Raw genomic sequence first — 22500 nt, 5'->3', positions numbered from 1 at the left:
TGTAAACATAAACAAACGCTGTACAGCCTCAAAACACTATCATTTTTATGGTCAGTCACTGCCTCCAAAATATGGAGGGTCAGTCCTTGCATCCATAGCACCGTCTATGAATTTAAGAGTCGTTACATTTCTCCATCCCGTAGCTATTTACCTAAACAGAGGTGGGGTGGCGGCTTTGTTATACTTTTATACTAGCTTTAAAGTATTGTTCTACTCAGACTGCAAGTGTCAAGAGAGGTTAGAGTCTAGAGGCAATAGACCAGATTTTTTTTTTTTTTTTTCACCTTTATTTAACCAGGTAGGCTAGTTGAGAACAAGTTCTCATTTGCAACTGCGACCTGGCCAAGATAAAGCATAGCAGTGTGAGCATACAACAAAGAGTTACACATGGAGTAAACAATTAACAAGTCAATAACACAGTAGAAAACGAAGGGGGGGTCTATATACAATGTGTGCAAAAGGCATGAGGAGGTAGGCAAATAATTACAATTTTGCAGATTAACACTGGAGTGATAAAAGATCAGATGGTCATGTACAGGTAGAGATATTGGTGTGCAGAAGAGCAGAAAAGTAAATAAATAGAAACAGTACGGGGATGAGGTAGGTGAAAAGGGTGGGCTATTTACCAATAGACTATGTACAGCTGCAGCGATCGGTTAGCTGCTCAGATAGCTGATGTTAAAAGTCTCCAACTTCAGCGATTTTTGCAATTCGTTCCAGTCACAGGCAGCAGAGTACTGGAACGAAAGGCGGCCAAATGAGGTGTTGGCTTTAGGGATGATCAGTGAGATACACCTGCTGGAGCGCGTGCTACGGATGGGTGTTGCCATCGTGACCAGTGAGCTGAGATAAGGCGGAGCTTTACCTAGCATAGACTTGTAGATGACCTGGAGCCAGTGGGTCTGGCGACGAATATGTAGCGAGGGCCAGCCGACTAGAGCATACAAGTCGCAGTGGTGGGTAGTATAAGGTGCTTTAGTGACAAAACGGATGGCACTGTGATAGACTGCATCCAGTTTGCTGAGTAGAGTGTTGGAAGCCATTTTGTAGATGACATCGCCGAAGTCGAGGATCGGTAGGATAGTCAGTTTTACTAGGGTAAGCTTGGCGGCTTGAGTGAAGGAGGCTTTGTTGCGGAATAGAAAGCCGACTCTTGATTTGATTTTCGATTGGAGATGTTTGATATGAGTCTGGAAGGAGAGTTTGCGGTCTAGCCAGACACCTAGGTACTTATAGACGTCCACATATTCTAGGTCGGAACCATCCAGGGTGGTGATGCTAGTCGGGCATGCAGGTGCAGGCAGCGACCGGTTGAAAAGCATGCATTTGGTCTTACTAGCGTTTAAGAGCAGTTGGAGGCCACGGAAGGAGTGTTGTATGGCATTGAAGCTTGTTTGGAGGTTAGATAGCACAGTGTCCAGAGACGGGCCGAAAGTATATAGAATGGTGTCGTCTGCGTAGAGGTGGATCAGGGAATCGCCCGCAGCAAGAGCAACATCATTGATATACACAGAGAAAAGAGTCGGCCCGAGAATTGAACCCTGTGGCACCCCCATAGAGACTGCCAGAGGACCGGACAGCATGCCCTCCGATTTGACACACTGAACTCTGTCTGCAAAGTAATTGGTGAACCAGGCAAGGCAGTCATCCGAAAAACCGAGGCTACTGAGTCTGCCGATAAGAATATGGTGATTGACAGAGTCGAAAGCCTTGGCGAGGTCGATGAAGACGGCTGCACAGTACTGTCTTTTATCGATGGCGGTTATGATGTCGTTTAGTACCTCGAGTGTGGCTGAGGTGCACCCATGACCGGCTCGGAAACCAGATTGCACAGCGGAGAAGGTACGGTGGGATTCGAGATGGTCAGTGACCTGTTTGTTGACTTGGCTTTCGAAGACCTTAGATAGGCAGGGCAGGATGGATATAGGTCTGTAACAGTTTGGGTCCAGGGTGTCTCCCCCTTTGAAGAGGGGGATGACTGCGGCAGCTTTCCAATCCTTGGGGATCTCAGACGAGATGAAAGAGAGGTTGAACAGGCTGGTAATAGGGGTTGCGACAATGGTGGCAGATAGTTTCAGAAATAGAGGGTCCAGATTGTCAAGCCCAGCTGATTTGTACGGGTCCAGGTTTTGCAGCTCTTTCAGAACATCTGCTATCTGGATTTGGGTAAAGGAGAACCTGGAGAGGCTTGGGCGAGGAGCTGCGGGGGGGGCGGAGCTGTTGGCCGAGGTTGAAGTAGCCAGGCGGAAGGCATGGCCAGCCGTTGAGAAATGCTTATTGAAGTTTTCGATAATCATGGATTTATCAGTGGTGACCGTGTTACCTAGCCTCAGTGCAGTGGGCAGCTGGGAGGAGGTGCTCTTGTTCTCCATGGACTTCACAGTGTCCCAGAACTTTTTGGAGTTGGAGCTACAGGATGCAAACTTCTGCCTGAAGAAGCTGGCCTTAGCTTTCCTGACTGACTGCGTGTATTGGTTCCGGACTTCCCTGAACAGTTGCATATCACGGGGACTATTCGATGCTATTGCAGTCCGCCACAGGATGTTTTTGTGCTGGTCGAGGGCAGTCAGGTCTGGGGTGAACCAAGGGCTGTATCTGTTCTTAGTTCTGCATTTTTTGAACGGAGCATGCTTATCTAAAATGGTGAGGAAGTTACTTTTAAAGAATGACCAGGCATCCTCAACTGACGGGATGAGGTCAATGTCCTTCCAGGATACCCGGGCCAGGTCGATTAGAAAGGCCTGCTCACAGAAGTGTTTTAGGGAGCGCTTGACAGTGATGAGGGGTGGTCGTTTGACTGCGGCTCCGTAGCGGATACAGGCAATGAGGCAGTGATCGCTGAGATCCTGGTTGAAGACAGCGGAGGTGTATTTGGAGGGCCAGTTGGTCAGGATGACGTCTATGAGGGTGCCCTTGTTTACAGAGTTAGGGTTGTACCTGGTGGGTTCCTTGATGATTTGTGTGAGATTGAGGGCATCTAGCTTAGATTGTAGGACTGGCGGGGTGTTAAGCATATCCCAGTTTAGGTCACCTAACAGAACAAACTCTGAAGCTAGATGGGGGGCGATCAATTCACAAATGGTGTCCAGGGCACAGCTGGGAGCTGAGGGGGGTCGGTAGCAGGCGGCAACCGTGAGAGACTTATTTCTGGAGAGAGTAATTTTCAAAATTAGTAGTTCGAACTGTTTGGGTATGGACCTGGAAAGTATGACATTACTTTGCAGGCCATCTCTGCAGTAAACTGCAACTCCTCCCCCTTTGGCAGTTCTATCTTGACGGAAGATGTTATAGTTGGGTATGGAAATCTCTGAATTTTTGGTGGCCTTCCTGAGCCAGGATTCAGACACAGCAAGGACATCAGGGTTAGCAGAGTGTGCTAAAGCAGTGAGTAAGACAAACTTAGGGAGGAGGCTTCTGATGTTGACATGCATGAAACCAAGGCTTTTTCGAACACAGAAGTCAACAAATGAGGGTGCCTGGGGACATGCAGGGCCTGGGTTTACCTCCACATCACCCGCGGAACAGAGAAGGAGTAGTATGAGGGTGCGGCTAAAGGCTATCAAAACTGGTCGCCTAGAGCGTTGGGGACAGAGAATAAGAGGAGCAGGTTTCTGGGCATGGTAGAATATATTCAGGGCATAATGCGCAGACAGGGGTATGGTGGGGTGCGGGTACAGCGGAGGTAAGCCCAGGCACTGGGTGATGATGAGAGAGGTTGTATCTCTGGACATGCTGGTAGTAATGGGTGAGGTCACCGCATGTGTGGGAGGTGGGACAAAGGAGTTATCAGGGGTATGAAGAGTGGAACTAGGGGCTCCATTGTGGACTAAAACAATGATAACTAACCTGAACAACAGTATACAAGGCATATTGACATTTGAGAGAGACATACAGCGAGGCATACAGTAATCACAGGTGTTGAATTGGGAAAGCTAGCTAAAACAGTAGGTGAGACAACAGCTAATCAGCTAGCACAACAACAGCAGGTAAAATGGCGTAGACTAGGCAACGGGGCCAACAGATAAAACAAACAAGCAGAATGGAGTACCGTGATTTATGGACAGTCCAGCGTGCATCAGCTATGTAGCCAAGAGATCAGTGTCCAGGGGGCAGCGGTGGATGGGGAAGGGAAGCTGGACTGGCGAGTGTTATCCAGGTTAAAAAAACGAACAATGACTAAATAGCTTGTAGCTAGTTAGCTGGTTAGCTTCTGGAGGTTCTTGAGTGTGTTCTAAAAATAAATAAAAAATAATAGCGATTCCGTATCACATTGGGTGAGGCAGGTTTCCGGAAGGTATAAACAAATTAAAAGTCAAAAGAGATAGAAAGTAAATATGGGTCCGGAGGGCGTTTGGGACGCAGGGATTCAGGCGGTTAGCAGGCCTGTGCTAACAAGCTAACAGTTTGTAGGCCCGGGCTAGACAAGGTAGCAGTTAGCGGACCGGAGCTGGACAAGCTAGCAGTTAGCAGGCCGAATTAGCAAGCAGGGAGATAGCGAGGGCTAGAGAGTTAGCCTTTGGGGGACGTCGCGATGGGGTGAGTCTGTTTATTCCTCTTCATGCGGTGACATCGATAGACCGGTCGTGGGCCCGGGTATTGTAGCTCAGGAGTATGCTACGGTGGTAGCGCAGGCCGGGCTAGCTTCAAGCTAAGTGGGTGGAAACGCTAGCCAGGGGTAATCGTCCAGGGTTGCGGTTTAGCTGGATAGCTAGTTGTGAAGATCCAGCGTATTTGGAAGCTTAGGTTTAGCAAAATGTTTTTAAAGGGATAGCTATGTAAAAAACGAAAAATATGTAAAAAAACGAAAAATAAACAAAATATAAACAAAATATACAGGGACACGACACGACACGACAGGACGACTTACTGCTACGCCATCTTGGATTCTATTAATAACAACAACAGATAATAACAAGGCTTAAATAATAGCTTTTAAGGGAGGGAACTTGAGGGAAACCTTGGTCTGAGAATGTTCTAATCTAGAACTTGAGGAAAACCTTGGTCTGAGAATGTTCTAATCTAGAACTTGAGGGAAACCTTGGTCTGAGAATGTTCTAATCTAGAACTTGAGGAAAACCTTGGTCTGAGAATGTTCTAATCTAGAACTTGAGGAAAACCTTGGTCTGAGAATGTTCTAATCTAGAACTTGAGGGAAACCTTGGTCTGAGAATGTTCTAATCTAGAATTTGAGGGAAACCTTGGTCTGAGAATGTTCTAATCTAGAACTTGAGGAAAACCTTGGTCTGAGAATGTTCTAATCTAGAACTTGAGGGAAACCTTGGTCTGAGAATGTTCTAATCTAGTTTAATGACTTGGGATTCCAAACTAGTGGGCCGATGGGGACACTCCATGTGTTCCAAATGGAAGCCTATCCTTTATAAGGCACTACTTTTGACCAGGGCTCATAGGGCACTATGAAGGGAATAGGGAGCCATTTGGAATACTGATGCTGCCATGAGATCGACCGCTTGCCGACCGAGGGACTATATGACGGACGGGGGATTATGAGGGATTGCTAGGGGACGGCGGGCGTGTTGAGGAACGATCTGTCCTGACAGACGCTCATAGGGACCCTGAGGGAAGAGAACACTGAGATCCTCTTACCCATCACAGTGGCTTCTCTCTTATAAACTGATTAGGATAATATATTCACTGGCAGGATCTTAACCTTTCCTTTATTGAGTACAATGGCAAAACTGGCCCTGCCAAGGGGGGGTTAACTGAAGGTTAATGAGGGTTAACTGTGGTTAATGAGGGTTAACTGTGGTTAATGAGGGTTAACTGTGGTTAATGAGGGTTAACTGTGGTTAATGAGGGTTAACTGTGGTTAAAAAGGGTTAACTGACGGTTAATGAGGGTTAACTGTGGTTAATGAGGGTTAACTGTGGTTAATGAGGGTTAACTAACGGTCGATAAGGGTTAACTGTGGTTAAAGAAGGGACATTAAACTCCCAAATCTAATTTTGTCAGATGTTTCCAGATGTCAAAAACATCAGACTACTATTGAGGTATGAAAACATCTGACAAACTTGAATGTCTGTTGAGTATAATGCCCCATTAACACTGCACTAGGAACATTCTGGGGGGATTCAAACGTCATCTGGAATCATTTTGGTTACAATACACATCCCTTTTCCCTCATCATCTTGTGGCCACTTTGACCACTAATTAGCTAACAAGATCAAGAGCAGAGTCAATTAGCGACACAGTACCTTCATCTTCCTCAAAGCCACTCTCAGCTCGATAAAGCTCCAGGACTTTTGTTCAGAACAGCGCAGTGTTGGGGGGAGTTGGTGTGTGTTTCTCTCTCTCTCTCTCTCTCTGTGTGTGTCCCTCTCTGCATGTGTGTGTGCAAATGTCTGTGTGCCTGTATGCAAGTGTACATCTGTGTGTGTGTGTGTGTGTGTGTGTGTGTGTGTGTGTGTGTGTGTGTGTGTGTGTGTGTGTGTGTGTGTTGCTGGTTGACTAGTATGCAGGTGACCAACAATCTCCTTTTGAAGTGTTAAACATACCTGAATAATTCAACCCTCTCTAAGTATAGCTCTTAAACAACCATTTACATCTCTGAAATAGGCCTGTTAATGTAGGCGGGCCCAGAGCTATAGTCTCCCTATTCAAATGAATGCAATGTACCTCCTAGTGGTTGGATTTAGGCTTAGAGTAAGGCTGTTACAGGTCTGTGCTCTCCCTATGCACTGATCCGATGTCAGTGTTGATGTCTACCTCCAGTGGTTAAATTTGGCCTTACCTGATCCTCGATTAGCTGCTGTTTACCTTCTCACAAATCACTGTGCTTATAAAGAGAAGTCATTATCCCATATGTAATACTGTTCCAAGGTCAGGTTTAGCTTTTGCTTACCTCCTCATGTCTTCCTGGATGTAGAGGTGGAGGAGCTGTCTGGGGATGCTGAAGGACAGAGTACATTCCTCCATCTGCTCTCTCACCAGCATCCATTTACTATCCACCGTCTGGAACTTGTAGACCTTACAAACCGGGTTCTTAAAGACTGGGAGAGGGAGAGGGAGGGGGGGAGAGAGAGAGGGAGGAGGTGGAGGGTGAGAGGGGGAGAAGGAGGGAGAGAGGGAGAGAGTGAGAGAGAGAAAGAGAGGGGAGGGACAGAGGGTGAGAGGGCGTAGGGCGAAGGGAGAGGAAGAGGAAGGGAGAGGTGGTAAAGGGGGGATAAAGATGGAGAGAGGTAGAAGGAGGAGAAAGAAACCGAGACATACAGTATCAACCATCACCACATACTGAAAATGATCACATACACCTTCAAGTTGCCACGCTTTGGTTCTAAACAAACTTTGATACCGAGGAAAAACCCAAAGACAAAACTCAAACCCTTCAAAAAAACATATTTTCATGTGGCATGTGCTGCAAATGAAATCCCATAATCAATAACAGTGTCTGCGATAGATAAGATTGCTGCTTGCCTCATCTTCCAAGAGCCGCATCTCTCTCTCTATCGCTCTTTCCACATCTCTCTCTCCAAGACTTAGAAAATGAAGAATATAAGAGATCTCAGGTCAGCCCTATAATTGATTCTTTCATTATGAAACAATTGCTTCATTGGATTTGATTCCCATTTGAATGGTTTGTTTATGAGCAGTGAAGGAAAGGGAAGATGGTTGACTCCCCAAACCTTGCCTCACCATCTTCTCCTATTAAACCCCATTCAAATTAAACCCTTACACTCCTCTTCCTATTTCTTCCTAGAGTGGCTATTAGCAGCAATCATGCGGCAACCAAAAAACAGCTTTAATACTCTTATCAGTGTGCTGGCAGTCGCTGGGTGAGAAAGCCGGAAAAAGCCGTACGCCTCAAACAGCTATTCGCAGTTCGCTGCCGTTGCTCCTTCTCTTAGAGGCCACGCTAGCGTTCTGGAAGGAAGTCACTCTATAGTAATAAGCTGTAGCGCTCCGATAGTAGTAGAAGAGACTTCACCATTGAAGACGGAGGCTGCAAGATGTGTAATGCTTCCAAAAAAGCTACACGGCACCGAGGGTTGGGAATCACAAGTGTGACCCAAGCACTTATTCCTCCCTTTTAAAAAATAAAATCACTTCCCCTCTTCCTTGTGAAGCTGCAACCAACCAACTAACAGTGGTAATGTCAGTCCAACTCCTGGAGGAGAGGAGAGAGGAGGGGAGAGGAAGGGGAGGAGAGGAGAGGAGGAGAGGAGGAGAGGAGGGGAGAGGAAGGGGAGGAGAGGAGGAGAGGAGGGGAGTGGAAGGGGATGAGAGGAGGGGAGAGGAGGCGGAGGAGAGGAGGGGAGAGGAAGGGGAGGAGAGGAGAGGAGAGGAGAGGAGGCGGAGGAGAGGAGGGGAGAGGAAGGGGAGGAGAGGAGGAGAGGAGGAGAGGAGGAGAGGAAGGGGAGGAGAGGAGGAGAGGAGGGGAGAGTAAGGGGAGGAGGGGAGAGGAGGCGGAGGAGAGGAGGGGAGGAGGCGGAGGAGAGGAAAAGGAGAGGAAGGGGAGGAGAGGAGGGGAGAGGAAGGGGAGGAGAGGAGGAGAGGAGGGGAGAGGAAGGGGAGGAGAGGAGGAGAGGAGGGGAGAGGAGGCAGAGGAGAGGAGGGGAGGAGGCGGAGGAGAGGAGAGAGGAGGGGAGAGGAAGGGGAGGAGAGGAGGAGAGGAGGGGAGAGGAAGGGGAGGAGAGGAGGAGAGGAGGAGAGAGGAGGTGGAGGAGAGGAGGGGAGGAGGGGAGGAGGGGAGAGGAAGGGGAGGAGAGGAGAGGAGGAGAGGAGGGGAGAGGAAGGGGAGGAGAGGAGGGGAGAGGAAGGGGAGGAGAGGAGGAGAGGAGGGGAGAGGAGGCGGAGGAGAGGAGGGGAGGAGGGGAGGAGGGGAGAGGAAGGGGAGGAGGGGAGGAGAGGAGGAGAGGAGAGGAGAGGAGAGGAGAGGAGAGGAGAGGAGAGGAGAGGAGAGGAGAGGAGAGGAGAGGAGAGGAGAGGAGAGGAGAGGAGAGGAGAGGAGAGGAGAGGAGGAGGAGAGCAGGGGAGGAGAGGCTCCATTACCATTGCCATCCATTTACTTTCCTAGGTGTGAATTCAATTCAGAGACTCGCCCTCTCTCCGTCATCCCTTTTCATTGTCTGGGCCTTATTCTGAGCACTTTGTCCTGGGTATTCCGGGTCCCATGTCCCACACAGAAGGCAACAGAGCGTTGGAGAGTGTAGTGACAGCCTTGTGATGTTCGGGCACAACGAGGGGCGGTGTGGCAGTGGAGAGACCTATAGAGGCACTGGGGTGGGAAGTAATGTGGTGTTCCGTTCAGTGTCAAGGACAGTCAGAGAGGTAGGAATCAGGCCCCTGGAAGGTTGGCTAGGACAGACTAGAGCCAAGCCCATCCATCATAGTTACTGGAATCAGGCTAGAGAGGACCATGTGAAAAAGATGATATCTGATCTGGTAGAGTATGGCTGAGGTCGGCAATCAACACAATAGTGTGAAAGGTGAAAAATAAGAAAGGGTTCAACTCCCACACCAGAAATCGACTTATTCCCAACTTTCATTAGCTGGCTAAGGTTAGCTTAGCATGCTAGCTAATTACACTGACAGCTGTCAGTCAGTGGCCTATTTGTTGTCATTTCTCTGCTACACCTGGAAATCACCACAACGTTCCCACCCCCAATTCCTGAATATGTATTAGCAGCCTGCGTCAGTCTTCGAGGTGGAGCCTAAAACAAGGATTTTCTTTCTAGGACAGGAATTACTCGAAATAGGTGCGGAAACTTCCTCTTTATCATTATATTATATTAATGATTACATCAAATGAAAAAGTACAGCTATGATTTGAAATGGAGAGCTTAATCTTGGATTATTAAATGACACTGTTGCTGCTGCTGTGTGGAGAGGGACAGGATTCTAGAGGGCATTTCAAAGAGTAAATCGGAATTAAAAAGACAGAGAGGGAGAGGTGAGAGGGACAGATTGAGAGCGAGATGAAGGAATGACTGGTACTTCCTCCTTGCAGCGGACACGGTCGAAGGAGCAGATTAACCTCTGACCTCCCCCCGCCGCCACGCTAATCTGAAGGCCAATCAGATTGCTCCTTCCTCCTCTCCCCACACCTCTTAAGGAAATTACTTCTTCCCCGGGCGTCCCCCCCCTCCTGTGTGTGTGTATTGTGTGTGTGTTTGTGTGAATGTGTGTGTGTGCATCCTTCTCCGCTCTCCCCCCTCTGAAAGGTAATACAAGTGAATGGCTAAATTGCATTAGTCAATCTCTCTAAGTCTGCGGGGAGCGTGTTATAGTGATGGGACGCAGCTGTGTCACCCGCCTTCCTGCAACCCACCCCGCGCAGGAAGACGGGTGGCACAGCCCCCTGGTGCCTGCCTCTCGCTAGCTAATTGCGACAGATAGTGACAATGACGACGAGTATAGAGAACAGAGCTGTAAGGAAAGTCATACCAACACACGCTGAGGACGGAAATAGAGACAGAGAAAAAGACAAATATAAGACTTTCTAGAAAGTACCGGGATACGATAATGAGGAAGGGAAAGAACAAAAGAAAGCATAGAAGAAGAAGAGGATGGAGTTGGAGACTCAGAAGGGTTTCTTTTCCCCTCTGGAGAGGAACGAGTGATGAGAAAAGGGAAAGAGGGGCTTTATATTCCCAACGCAGCAGGGAGCAGTGACCTTCTCAAGCCTCTCCTTCTCCTCCTCCCTCGTTCCCTCTCTCTTTTGTCTCACTCCTGGTGTTTCTGCTCCATTCTCCCCGCTCCCAGTGATGGGGTAACAAGCGAAGTGTGTTGCGCCATTCGGGGGCTTCTCCCTTAATTGGTATCACAGGATCGACGTGGCGTCGCTTCCGCTTGTCTGCCTCTCCAGCCAGTCCACACAGAACAGATACAGAACCAGGACTGGAGCAGCCAAGGGAGGCAGGCGGACTTTCACCTTGTCTGGGGATATAATTACCTGCTTTAAAGGGGCACTTCACCATTTTATATACATTTTTTTGTACATCATATTAGTCCTGTCCTGCACCCATACCAGTGTCTAGATGCTTGAAAAAGGCTTTTTCTACATTTGGTAGTCAAATAGAAAGGAAGAAAAGGTCCCACTATGGTGTCATCGGAGACACTGGTATGGGGCTGTAGATAATGAATAAAAGGTTACAACGGGGTGGATTCCATTAGAGCCACCGTTGGCCAGGTCTCACACCTTTTCCACTGTCAACTGGCTCTCCCTCCCTTTACTTACTTAAACCAAGGCTTCCCGTTTTAATCTGAGAATGAATAATATGAGTTCTTTAATCAAACTGGGTAGCCCCGTTGAGACTTCAAATCTCTTTGGCGGGAGAAGGTTAGTCAAGGGGGGCGCACTTTCCAATGAGAAAACCCCCGTGTACTTCTTGGTTAACTTAATGGATCACTTTATTACACTAGGTCAATTTCAAGCTGCTTTTGGGGGCAACACTAGGTCATGGTAATTACAGGGGTGTAATAGCTTTTATTAAGAGAAAATGCAAAAAAACTGGAGAAATCTTTTCAGTAAAAAACAAATTTCACGATGAGAGATTGGGGTGGTTGGTTAGACAGGAGGAGGAAGGGGAATCAAATTAGAGGGGATGAAATTAGCCTTAAACCTCTTCCCACTGATTACAATGTTACAAGGACGATGGAAGTCAGCAGTTAAATTTGAGGTGTTTAAAGGTAGAAGGAACAAGCGTAGTTGAACTTACCAGCACCCGTCAGGGGGCTATTATCTTTGTCGTTTGGGGTTCCCTGTGATGACTCACAAACTAAGGTGCACTGTGGAAAGAAGAGAGAGAGATGTTTGATGTTTACATGTACATGTCAAATCTCTACCATCAAACACACACATATGAATGTACATTGAACTCTGCTTTTCTCTGAGCAGCGGGGCGGCCACATCTAACATGTTGTTGGTTCAGCATGTCTTGCTCTTTAAATACATATTCATTTAGCTCAGTGTTTTTTGGGACAGCAGGAGGTAAATGACAGGTGAAGCTAAACACATATGTAGACAGAGACAGAGACAGAGACAGAGACAGACAGACAGACAGACAGAGACAGAGACAGACAGAGACAGACAGAGACAGACAGAGACAGACAGATCCTCCGTCACTCAAGAACACTCCATGTGTTTGTCACCGTCCCCTTTGATAATGAGTATCTTCCCATCACAGCTGCTGAATGTCCCTTTTTGATGATGCGTGCGGGATAAGACATCAAAGTGCCAGTGACAACCAACAGTTTTCAGGCCTCTCTGTCAGTGGCATCGAGGCTGACAAACCATCAGAAATACACTTTACCAATTACTAGGACTGCTACTTTTGCGAAAAAAAGTGGAATTTAGCGAAACAAGGTAGCTTCATTTACGTCAGGGGAAATATAGTGAAACAAGGGAGCTTTCTTCACGTCAGGGGAATATAGAGAAACAAGGTAGCTTTCTTCACGTCAGGGGAACATAGTGAAACATGGTAGCTTTCTTCACGTCAGGGGAACATAGTGAAACAAGGTAGCGAACAGAGACCGTGTGTGACTGCATGAGAGCGAAGTGTTGCATTTCACTCGTCTTAATAACGTAGCCTATTCATTGATGATTGGCTTTGCTTTACTGAAGTTCCGAGACATTGCAAGCTAAGAAATAGCAAGATACAGCTTTTGATAGCCGATAGAAAAGCCTAGTTCACAGTTCTGACTCTGTGTGCCTGGTGGGCCTATACTGTGCCCCTCCCCTCTCTCTCCGTCCCTCGCTAGCTCGCTATGAAAGATGTGAGTGTTTGTGTTCTCAGAAGTACGGCAGCTAATCAGTCTCCTCCATTCCAAAAATACAGAATTTTAAGAATCCTGACACTCAGAAATTTAAGTCGACACCTGGAGTCAACGTGCAATCTATTATTTTGGAGTCAACTCTCTACCACCACATCATTGTAGTGGCAGAGAAAGGCAAGCGACAACAGTGGAGTCCTGTATGGCAATACATTGTTAAATGAGAAGGAACTGCTAACTTTGCGAGGTGGGATTGAGGTAATGGCAGTACAGGTGCAACGCTGAGCCATCTGAGAGGGACGCAGCGTGAGACCTGCTGGCAGCAGCACAGTTGTATCGGGAATTCAAGTTTTATTAAACTCTTCATAAGTTTGAACTGAAAAACAAAAATGGCTGTGAAAATATTAAGATAAATTGTCCACACGACACCATGAAAAGAGAGCAGGAACCAGAGGCAGCCAGCCATGTTAGAGCCCCAGTCAATTATATAAGACTGCTCTCTGTGACTGATTTACTCACAGTGGTAAAACACACACACACACACACACACACACACACACACACACACACACACACACACACACGCACACACACACACACACACACACACACACACACACACACACACAGAGAGAGAGAGAGAGTGCAAAGGTAACGAGGAGAAGTGTCAACAGACTACAGTTAGACTGGGTCAGGGAACACCCTATGCTACGAGGTTATGTTATCTCCTCTCAGAAAGACATCCTTTCTACTGTACGCAGATCCATTTTGACTGCCTCCTCATACATGCACAACTACCAGCCAGGTCACACCAGATCAACTTCAGTATTCCACATTTGTCCAGGACCCCAGGATGTCGGGAGATGCCTTCAATACCATCCACTAGGGGCAGTGTGAATGACTATTACCATCAAGTAGGTTTGCGGCTTGCTAGGGCTTTGTGGATGGGGATAGAGGATCTTAAACCGTGCGCTCCGGTTCAGAGGATCGCGGGTTCAAACCCAGTGCTGGACAGTCATTATTTTCCAGTTTTAACACAATCCTAAACCTCAACCAGTCGGAATGAATGCATAAACCTAAAACAAACGTTGAAAACAGAACCGTGACATCTTGTTGCAAGTACAGTGCTTATATGCTACAGATATGATTATATTTTAGACTAAACTAAATATCCCCATTGGGTGGAATAACTAGTCAAATGAAGGTAAAGTACATACATAAACTTTGTTTTTGGTGTGAAAACACCCCATTGGGAGGACGTTTGAACACTCTTCAGGTACCTGGCGATCTCAGAAGAAGACATCTCTCTCTCTCTCTTTCTCTCTCTCTCATTCCTGTGTTTCTCAGATGGTGCAGAGTAGCATGTCGTGGTGGATCAGCATAGTTGATTGTAGGTGGGATGGTCTCACAAGGGAGATGCCATTTATTCAGACGAGGTGAGTCTCGTAGGAAGGCTATAAGGCCATGGGGTTTAGCCGACTATCCCACACAAATAGAAGAAGGATGTATGACGCTCCCTCTCTCTAATTCTCTAATGCTCTTTGTGCACATAATCACACACAGCATTCAGGCTGTCTGAGCCAATGGCTTCTCTGGCTTGCGCTCTCTCTCTCCCCCACACACACGCAAACGCCGTACGCACACACATCATAAACATATGCAGTATCTAAGAGTCCCTATCCCACTCTCACCCTCTCGTCACACTCTACACCCCCCCCACACACACACACAGGATCCAAGGGCTGTAAGGGCTTGATGAATCTCATTGGGCCACTTGAGCAGTGACAGACTAATCCTGCAAGCATTAGTGCTAGCCGAGACATCTGGAGGGGAACGACTCTCACACTCACACACACACACACACGTCCTCACCTTCTGGGCCTGCTGCACGTCGGCCGTGATGTGATCCATGTCCCCCTCCTCCATCTCCCCCATGTTCACACGGCTCACCAACACTGTCCCCACCGCCAGCACACCATCAGAAGACCTGAGGGAGAGTGGACAGAGTGTCAACTACGGGAACGAGAGAGAAAAGAGGGCAGAAGCGAGATTGAGAACAGAGGTGCAGATGGAGCAGCCAATGGGACAGAGAATAGAGGTGTAGATGGAGCAGCCAATGGGACAGAGAATAGAGGTGCAGATGGAGCAGCCAATGGGACAGAGAATAGAGGTGTAGATGGAGCAGCCAACGGGACAGAGAATAGAGGTGTAGATGGAGCAGCTAATGAGACAGAGAATAGACGTGTAGATGGAGCAGCCAATGGGACAGAGAATAGAGGTGTAGATGGAGCAGCCAACGGGACAGAGAATAGAGGTGTAGATGGAGCAGCCAACGGGACAGAGAATAGAGGTGTAGATGGAGCAGCCAATGGGACAGAGAATAGAGGTGTGGATGGAGCAGCCAATGGAACAGAGAATAGAGGTGTAGATGGAGCAGCCAATGGGACAGAGAATAGAGATGTAGATGGAGCTGCCAATGGGACAGAGAATAGAGGTGTAGATGGAGCAGCCAATGGGACAGAGAATAGAGGTGTAGATGGAGTAAATAAGAGAGGAACAGACAATGAGAGGTCAAGAGAGACTGTAGGCTGGAGTTTGTCAAGAAATGTTTATTGCAGTTGCAAGTGACATCATCTCAATCAACTTTGCTGATACACGAAGCAACTGAAACACCATTGAAATGGCATGCAACAATGTGGTTTGAAAATTCTAAACCAATGGCATCTGTTGTCGTTACATTGTGATTCAATAAGCTATAAAAAATTAAAAGAGTTGCACACTCCATATGCCAGTCATTTATTGGGTAAATCACCTCATTGTGATTTTCCCAAATAATTTGTTAATCGAACCTTTTCGTTGATGATTTAGAAAAAAATGCTATCTGTACAATGTATCTAGCCAAATTGAAACTGCCAGCACTGTTCTAGCTGGCTAGCTAGCTATCGATTAACTAACCAAGCTAGCAACTAACTAAGCTTAGGCTAGCAACTAACTAAGCTTAGGCTAGCTAGTTGAAACTGGTCTGGGTTTACTTTAAAAATTAAATGTATTGACAGCCAAACCACATACATAAACCTTTACTAGCCATGATGCCAATGTCTATTTATACAGCTCCCGTTTAACTAACTATGTCGCTTCTATCAACCTTGATGGCGGTTCCGGCAGCAACAGGCAGCGTGAGCGACAGCTGTGTTGACATGACAACTGGGTCGGAGTTCTGTACCTTCGAATGGATCACGCGACAAAAGCATTGGTTTTGATTGAGTTGTTTGCAACGAGTTTCACAAAAGTTGAAACATTTTCAACTGATCTGGATGCCACCAAGTTGCAGATGAATTTGCTTATCAGTTGCTGGGGGTGTTGCATGAAGCAATCTAAAAAGAAACATAGCTGCGTCCAAGTTGCTTCGTGTAACCCCAGCACATTGTGGTCAAATCACTGAGTTACACACCCTCTCCCTCCTTCAGTGACAGATACAGAACAGATACCACCGTTCTCATATTAGGGAGCCCCAATTACTTTTCTAACCAATGATCTGATGGGAAATCCATTGCCAGCAGTAGTTCGTCACACACACACAGGCACTCACACACGCACACTTAAATGAACAATTCTACCTGGGTATTAAGCTAGCAGCATGTGTGATCTAATCCCCCAGTCAGATTGATCTAGCGCTAATGGGCCTGGTCCCACTCCCAGTGGACAATTAAGGGCTATCATAATCACAGCCAAAGCCTGGGGTGCGAGAGGGAGAGAGAGAGCGAGGCGGGAGGAGAGGGGGACGACACCCCGGGGAGAGAAGGAGAGGAGAGGGATGGTGAGGGATGGAGAGGGAGAAGAGAGGGACCTGGAGAGGTACTCTGGGCCTGGAGAGAGAAAGAAGGAGATGCTACCCCGTGGAGAGGAAGGGAGGGATAGTGAGTTGAAGGACAGAGAGGGAGAAGAGACTGATCTGAAGAGGGACTCGGGGAACTGCAGCAGTGGCGTTCTCGCTCAGAGACTCATTTACACACGGCGGTCCCTTGCTACACAGAGAGGATATAAGTCTGTTGATGGATCCCAGGACCCATGCCAGACATCTGCTTCAGTGTTTATCTTTCTTGGTACCCCCCCCAACCCAACCCACCTCCTCTCCCTCCTTTTCCACTCATCCCTCATCCCCCTCTCCACCACACAGAGAACATTCCGGAAAGTCAACCTAACTTTGAATAAACATGGTCAGCCCAGATCGAGCCGCTCGTTCCCTCGGCTTATAATGGAGAAAATGAGATGAGCATGTCGTTGTTTTTAACACCTGTTACACAGCTAGCAGACCACCACCGTTACTGCAACGGGGCTACAGTGGCCCACCTAGGTACACTTTCCAGATTGCTTGAGCGCCTTACCATAATGAAACATCGCACTTAAACAGTATAGGCTTTAAAGTCCTACTCCTACTCTATGCAAGGCTGTAAACTCCTGCTCCAGTCTCATTTGCAGATAATTTATCATGTGATAGACTTCACAAAAGGCACATCTCAATAGGTGGTCCAGGTATCCTCTTTTGTTCTCTATGGCTCCTCAAGAAAGGGGAGAGGCTGATGACATCACATCTCCCCATCAGACCAGCTCCTTGAAGTTTGCAGCTGTGGCTAAAAACAACACTATTTTGCGCAAACATTTTTTTTTGCCTTTTAGTGTGTGTACTTCACTGTATGTACAGTGGGGAGAACAAGTATTTGATACACTGCCGATTTTGCAGGTTTTCCCACTTACAAAGCATGTAGTGGTCTGTCATTTTTATCATAGGTGCAAATCAACTGTGAGAGATGGAATCTAAAACAAAAATCCAGAAAATCACATTGTATGATTTTTAAGTAATTCATTTGCATTAATTTGTTCTCCCCACTGTATATTTGGGATATTGCTTTCCAACAGTAAAAGTAAAACAAATAGTTGGAGAACGTCTTTAAGGTAATTGATTTATGTGTGGGAGCGATGGGAGATGATGTCGTAGTTGTACAGACTGTAGCTTGCACACGGATGGGGGGTGATATGTCATATACTTGGCATCTTTAAAATACCACGCTTTCACAGTTTTCTGACATCAGTTTGTGTGTGTGTGTGCGTGTGTGAGAGAGAGAGTGATAATTACCATTATAGCTTAAAGGCAGGTTAAGGAGAACTTGGTTCAAATCAAGCGGGCGCGCGAACAGAAGTTGCCTTCCTGACAAGATGGTTGTACCGCGCAGCACAGCTACAATCTATCTGTTAGAGCTGTGATTGACCTCAAATGATCTTTGTAGCTGCCTGCTGCGGACCGCTGCCGGAAAAAGAAGATGGACAGTAAATAAGCTCCTCTCCTCCATCCTCCCACGATTTCTCCACCTCCTCTTCCTCGGTTCTGGAGTTGGCATTGAACAGCATCTACAGATTGCTCTGCCCGCCTGTGATCTCCCCACTCAACTGTCCTCATCTACTAATTGGCCCAGAATTCACTGTTTGTGACAGTGCTTAAATCAGAGCAGCTTCGTTAGAGAGACAAAAAAATGGATGTGCTTAAAGAGACACTTGGATGCCGTTTCTAACGTAAACACTGGTATGAACGTGCATTGGTTCTGGAGATGATGAATATGAGGTAAAACAATTGGTGAGGTACGTCTTTCAAGTGCCTGTCGCGTATTTGAAATCGGTTCACAAAACAATGAGTTATTTAGGAAGCGGTTTATGGCATTTAAGGTTGATTTATTTTGTAACCCTTCCTCAGTTTGCAAACATGTCTCAAAGTGACACAAATCTGTACTAATTACTCATACTAGTCTGGGTGATGAAATGCAAGTCACTCAATTTAGTCCTTCAACTTTATCCCATCAATGTGTGATTTATTTAGAATGTATTAACCTAGAAGTGCTTTAAATATGGATCCTATCGTGTGGTGCTTCGGTTTATTTCTTATTTCCTTATTTGAGCGACTTCCTTTACTTGGTTAATCTCCTTTTCAGTGTTTGTCTAGCTGTGATAAGGAGTGTTAGTCAGGGACCTGAGTCGTAACCCCCACACCAGAGGACAGGAGCATTGTTCAGCAGATTCAAGCCAACAATGGAAGAGGACAGGTGACACAGGCTGTGCTCAGCCACAGTGTCTGGGGAGAGGGGACCGGATGAGTGTGACCAAGCTGTGCGCACAGAAACATCAGCCCACAGAGAGAAACACAAGATTGAACTTCACTCAATTTTCTAGAGCAGTGGTCACCAACCGGTCGATCGCTATCAACTGATCGATCTTCAAGACATTCCTAGTCGATCGCCAAATATTTCTGTAAAAACCCAATGATAAAGCCTTGTGTTCCTATTTTTTGGTTTGTTCTTGGGCTGTTGGAGGAAGGTGCACCTGATTCAGCTGCCCTGTGCGCCGGGTGGATTAAATGTTGCCATTTTGAACCATTTCATGTGTCTGAAGGTGCAAACTCTGCCTTCCTGGCGGGCCCAGAGAGCAAATCAAGTGCACTCTTGGCCAACCGCTGGCCAATCAGATGGCTCAGATGACCGTGTCTGCAGTAACTTAGCAGACATAAAAGAAAGCTACAGCAGAATTGATACTGTGAGATTTCAAAACGTTTAAAACCAAGACTAGAGAGAAACTGTCAACGAATACAGCAAAGAGCTGCTGTTTATATGTTCACGTCTACGTTCTTACTCAGCATTGTCAACACTTTGTACTCAACACTTTTAAAATGCATGTTCTTCCCATTTCCACTCAGCACTACAACAAGCACTGCATTAGTAATGAATGAGGAGGAATGTGTATCTACAGGCTTGCGTGCTTGTTATTATTAGCAGCTTGAGTGTTTTTTAATATCGAGGACTTTTTCAATTTCTCTGTTCATCCTCGGAGTAAGAACATGCATTAGGCAGAAATAATGCCGTGCGACACCATCAGCTGGAAGACGGTCTCCCTTTTTGGTCAGTGGAGGAAAGGAAGAGCGGTGGGGTGTTGAGAGGCAGACCCTCAGTCTGTGGCTCTCTCCCTCCGCCGAGACTAAGCATCAGACGCAGGCACCATCAGCCCAATAAAATAAAAAGCTCATGATTTTAATGTATGCTCACTCAGCTGTGCTTCACAAGTAATACAACCACGGATCTATTACCTGTGTGATTATATAGCCTACCTCAAATGTTGAAATACAATTGTAAAAAATGCATTGGAAGTGCAATTCAAGCAAAGCCAATATGCAGTTATGATGTATTGGGTCTATAACTTACTGCACAAAAGTCATTGCTACAGTAGTGTTTTTTATTGGTTAATGTTGCATAGGCTTACACGTTTTTAAGTGATGTAAAAATAAACTTAGAGCGGTAGATCTCGGCCTGCATTTTGACTCAAAGTGATCTCGATTCAGAAAAGGTTGGTGAGCACTGTTCTAGAGTTGCAACACACCAAAACAGAACACATAGGATTCTAGGAGGATTCTATTGCATTGTCACGCACTACTCAGCCCGTACTCTACACAGACCTGTGCGACATAAAAAAATCTGAGCTGCCATGTGCGCCATTTACTTTGAACTGGACTGTGTTTTCAGCATGAGTAGCCCGTAGTAGAAGCGCTTGTTTTGAGATCCCCAAAAAAGCTGCATGTAGCCATGTGTGCACATTTAGTTAATTTCCTTTGCTAGTTAGTGAGTTATTAGCCCAGGGAGTCAGCAATAGGGGACTGATTGCTTCCTACAAGAGCACCAAACGTGCAGATTTCTAGACATATATGAAAAACGAGTAGTAACGAGCTTTTCTTTTGTCTTAAAGGGGCAGTGTTGTATTTTAAGACTTGGCTACTTAGCATATTCAAGCCATAGGCAGAGAGTAGCATACATTTGTTTGATTCTCTGGAGTAATGGTATGATGATAATGGGATGATAATGATTTTTATTTTGTAAAGTGTTTTTTTTTGCATCAAACAACAACATTTTCAGTCACCTCCTTGTCTGAAGAACAAGTGGCTAAACAGGTTAATGTTTTTTTTCAAAAGTCTCATGGAATGTAGGCCTACATTGAACACCACACTTTGGCTGCTACTGTAGGCTGCATGATAGAAGAGCTATTTCCATGTTAAAATGTTATGGGATGCATTTTATCCATTGCTTTTGATGGTAGGTCACTTTGGTACATGGACATTTAAAACTGTACCTTAAAGCAGGTACAGCCTCAGTGCTCACAGTAAATGCGCACTGGAAGTTGCACAGAATTTCCACAATGTTCAAGTTTGCGCACAACAGACCTGAAATTTGATGACGTTACTGATGAAGCTTTCTCCACCGTCTCCAGACGAGGGCCTGCTACGACGAGACTGCCAAGGCAACGACTACCGCATCGGAACCCTGTGATGCCAACGGCGAAGCGACGAATGCTCCAAGCTAAACAACTGTGGACTCTAGAGTGCATGTGGTGTGATGCCCAGTCATGTCCTTGTGTTTTTGTTCTGTGTTGCCTTTATCCCGTAACGGCCTTTTAATACTAAGAAAAAATCGAATATATTGTCTGTCTGTGTCTGTGGTATTGGGATTGAAAGAACCTTGGTTTTTGACACGTATACGAGCCATGAATATTACAATCAAACTGGAGTCAATAAAGAACGGCTCCATAAATGAGATGATTTGCTCTGGGAGAGTGTAAAACGTAACAACTATTTGTTCTGTGAAATATCAAGTTGGAAATCATTTCTTTTTTTTCTCCTCAGAGAAACCATTTTCTTTTCTACTCAAACCCATTTCACTTCCTTAAACTCTCATGACCCATTCAGGAAGCACAAAAGGCTGCAACTGCACTAGAGCAACTAATACACACCTATCCTAAACTGACCGATGGCGGCCATTTTGTGACTGCTGTTCAGAATCATGACTCCAGCCAATCAATTAAAGCCCTGAGCCATAGTGACATCTAACAGCTGCTGGGGCTGTGTAGTGGAGACTTTGGCTTGGCCACCGCCACCTATACTGAGGGACCTGATTCATTCATCGCAATCACTTTAAACAGTCCCCTATAACCCAATAAAGCTGCATGTAACAGATGCTACAACCATATCCGAGGGTCCTTTACATGGGGAGAAGAAGATTACATTTGTATCGAAGGTCACTGTAGTCTCTGAGTCATTGAAGCATGAAAGCGTGGAAAACTGGACTGGAACAAACTACAGTTTAGAAACTGTCCTGACAAGGCATCAAGGTTTTAGTCTTGATTGAGTGGCCTATCAGGGGTTTGGAGTGAGGCATAAACAAACCAATCGATGGAGATGACAGTAAGACGCATGCATGGTTTTCTCCCAATCTTGGCTAGGCCTTCCCATCAGCCCTGCATGCAGTGCTTGGGCCGGGTCAGCTGCAAAGGTGTCTAGAAGATTGAGCACAAAAAGCCCAGGGCAGGAAGTTCAAGACAGACAAAAGGAAATGACAGTCAGGTAGAGAGGAAAATAGAAACATGGAGCTATGTGAGAAGAGTGTCTTGTTTCTGCCTTCTAGTCAACCACAAGATATGAGAGAGTCACATAAGAACAAGAAGAGAGGGGAGAGAGAGAGTCACCATACGAGAAACAGAGGAGTAGAGGAGAGAGAGAGAGTCCATTCAGAAAACGAGAGAGGAGAGAGAGAGAGAGGAGAGAGTTCACATACAGAAACAGAGAGAGAGGAGAGAGAGAGAGTCACATACAGAAACAGAGAGAGAGGGAGAGAGAGAGTCACATACAGAAACAGAGAGAGAGAGGAGAGAGAGAGAGTCACATACAGAAACAGAGAGAGAGGAGAG

General features: G+C 46.4%; 1 protein-coding gene across 11 annotated transcripts in view; it reads right to left on the bottom strand.

Annotated features, from left to right (window-relative positions):
* Window positions 1-22500, bottom strand: part of LOC109882601 (type II inositol 3,4-bisphosphate 4-phosphatase) — a 208558-nt gene that overhangs the window by 80192 nt on the left and 105866 nt on the right. For all 11 annotated transcript variants that reach the window (XR_004212011.1, XR_004212012.1, XM_031837926.1 and 8 more), the window contains 3 exons: window positions 14602-14716; window positions 11676-11745; window positions 6860-7007 (listed from right to left, as the gene is read on the bottom strand). Coding sequence is in view for 9 of the 11 variants with exons in the window: in XM_031837926.1 (XP_031693786.1) it covers window positions 6860-7007; window positions 11676-11745; window positions 14602-14716 (333 nt within the window). In the remaining 2 variants the exon portion in view is untranslated. The remainder of the gene's footprint in view (window positions 1-6859; window positions 7008-11675; window positions 11746-14601; window positions 14717-22500) is intronic.

The sequence above is a fragment of the Oncorhynchus kisutch genome, linkage group LG12 (genome assembly GCF_002021735.2).
Source record: "Oncorhynchus kisutch isolate 150728-3 linkage group LG12, Okis_V2, whole genome shotgun sequence".
NCBI lineage: Eukaryota > Metazoa > Chordata > Actinopteri > Salmoniformes > Salmonidae > Oncorhynchus > Oncorhynchus kisutch.
This window is presented reverse-complemented; position numbering and strand designations above follow the sequence as displayed.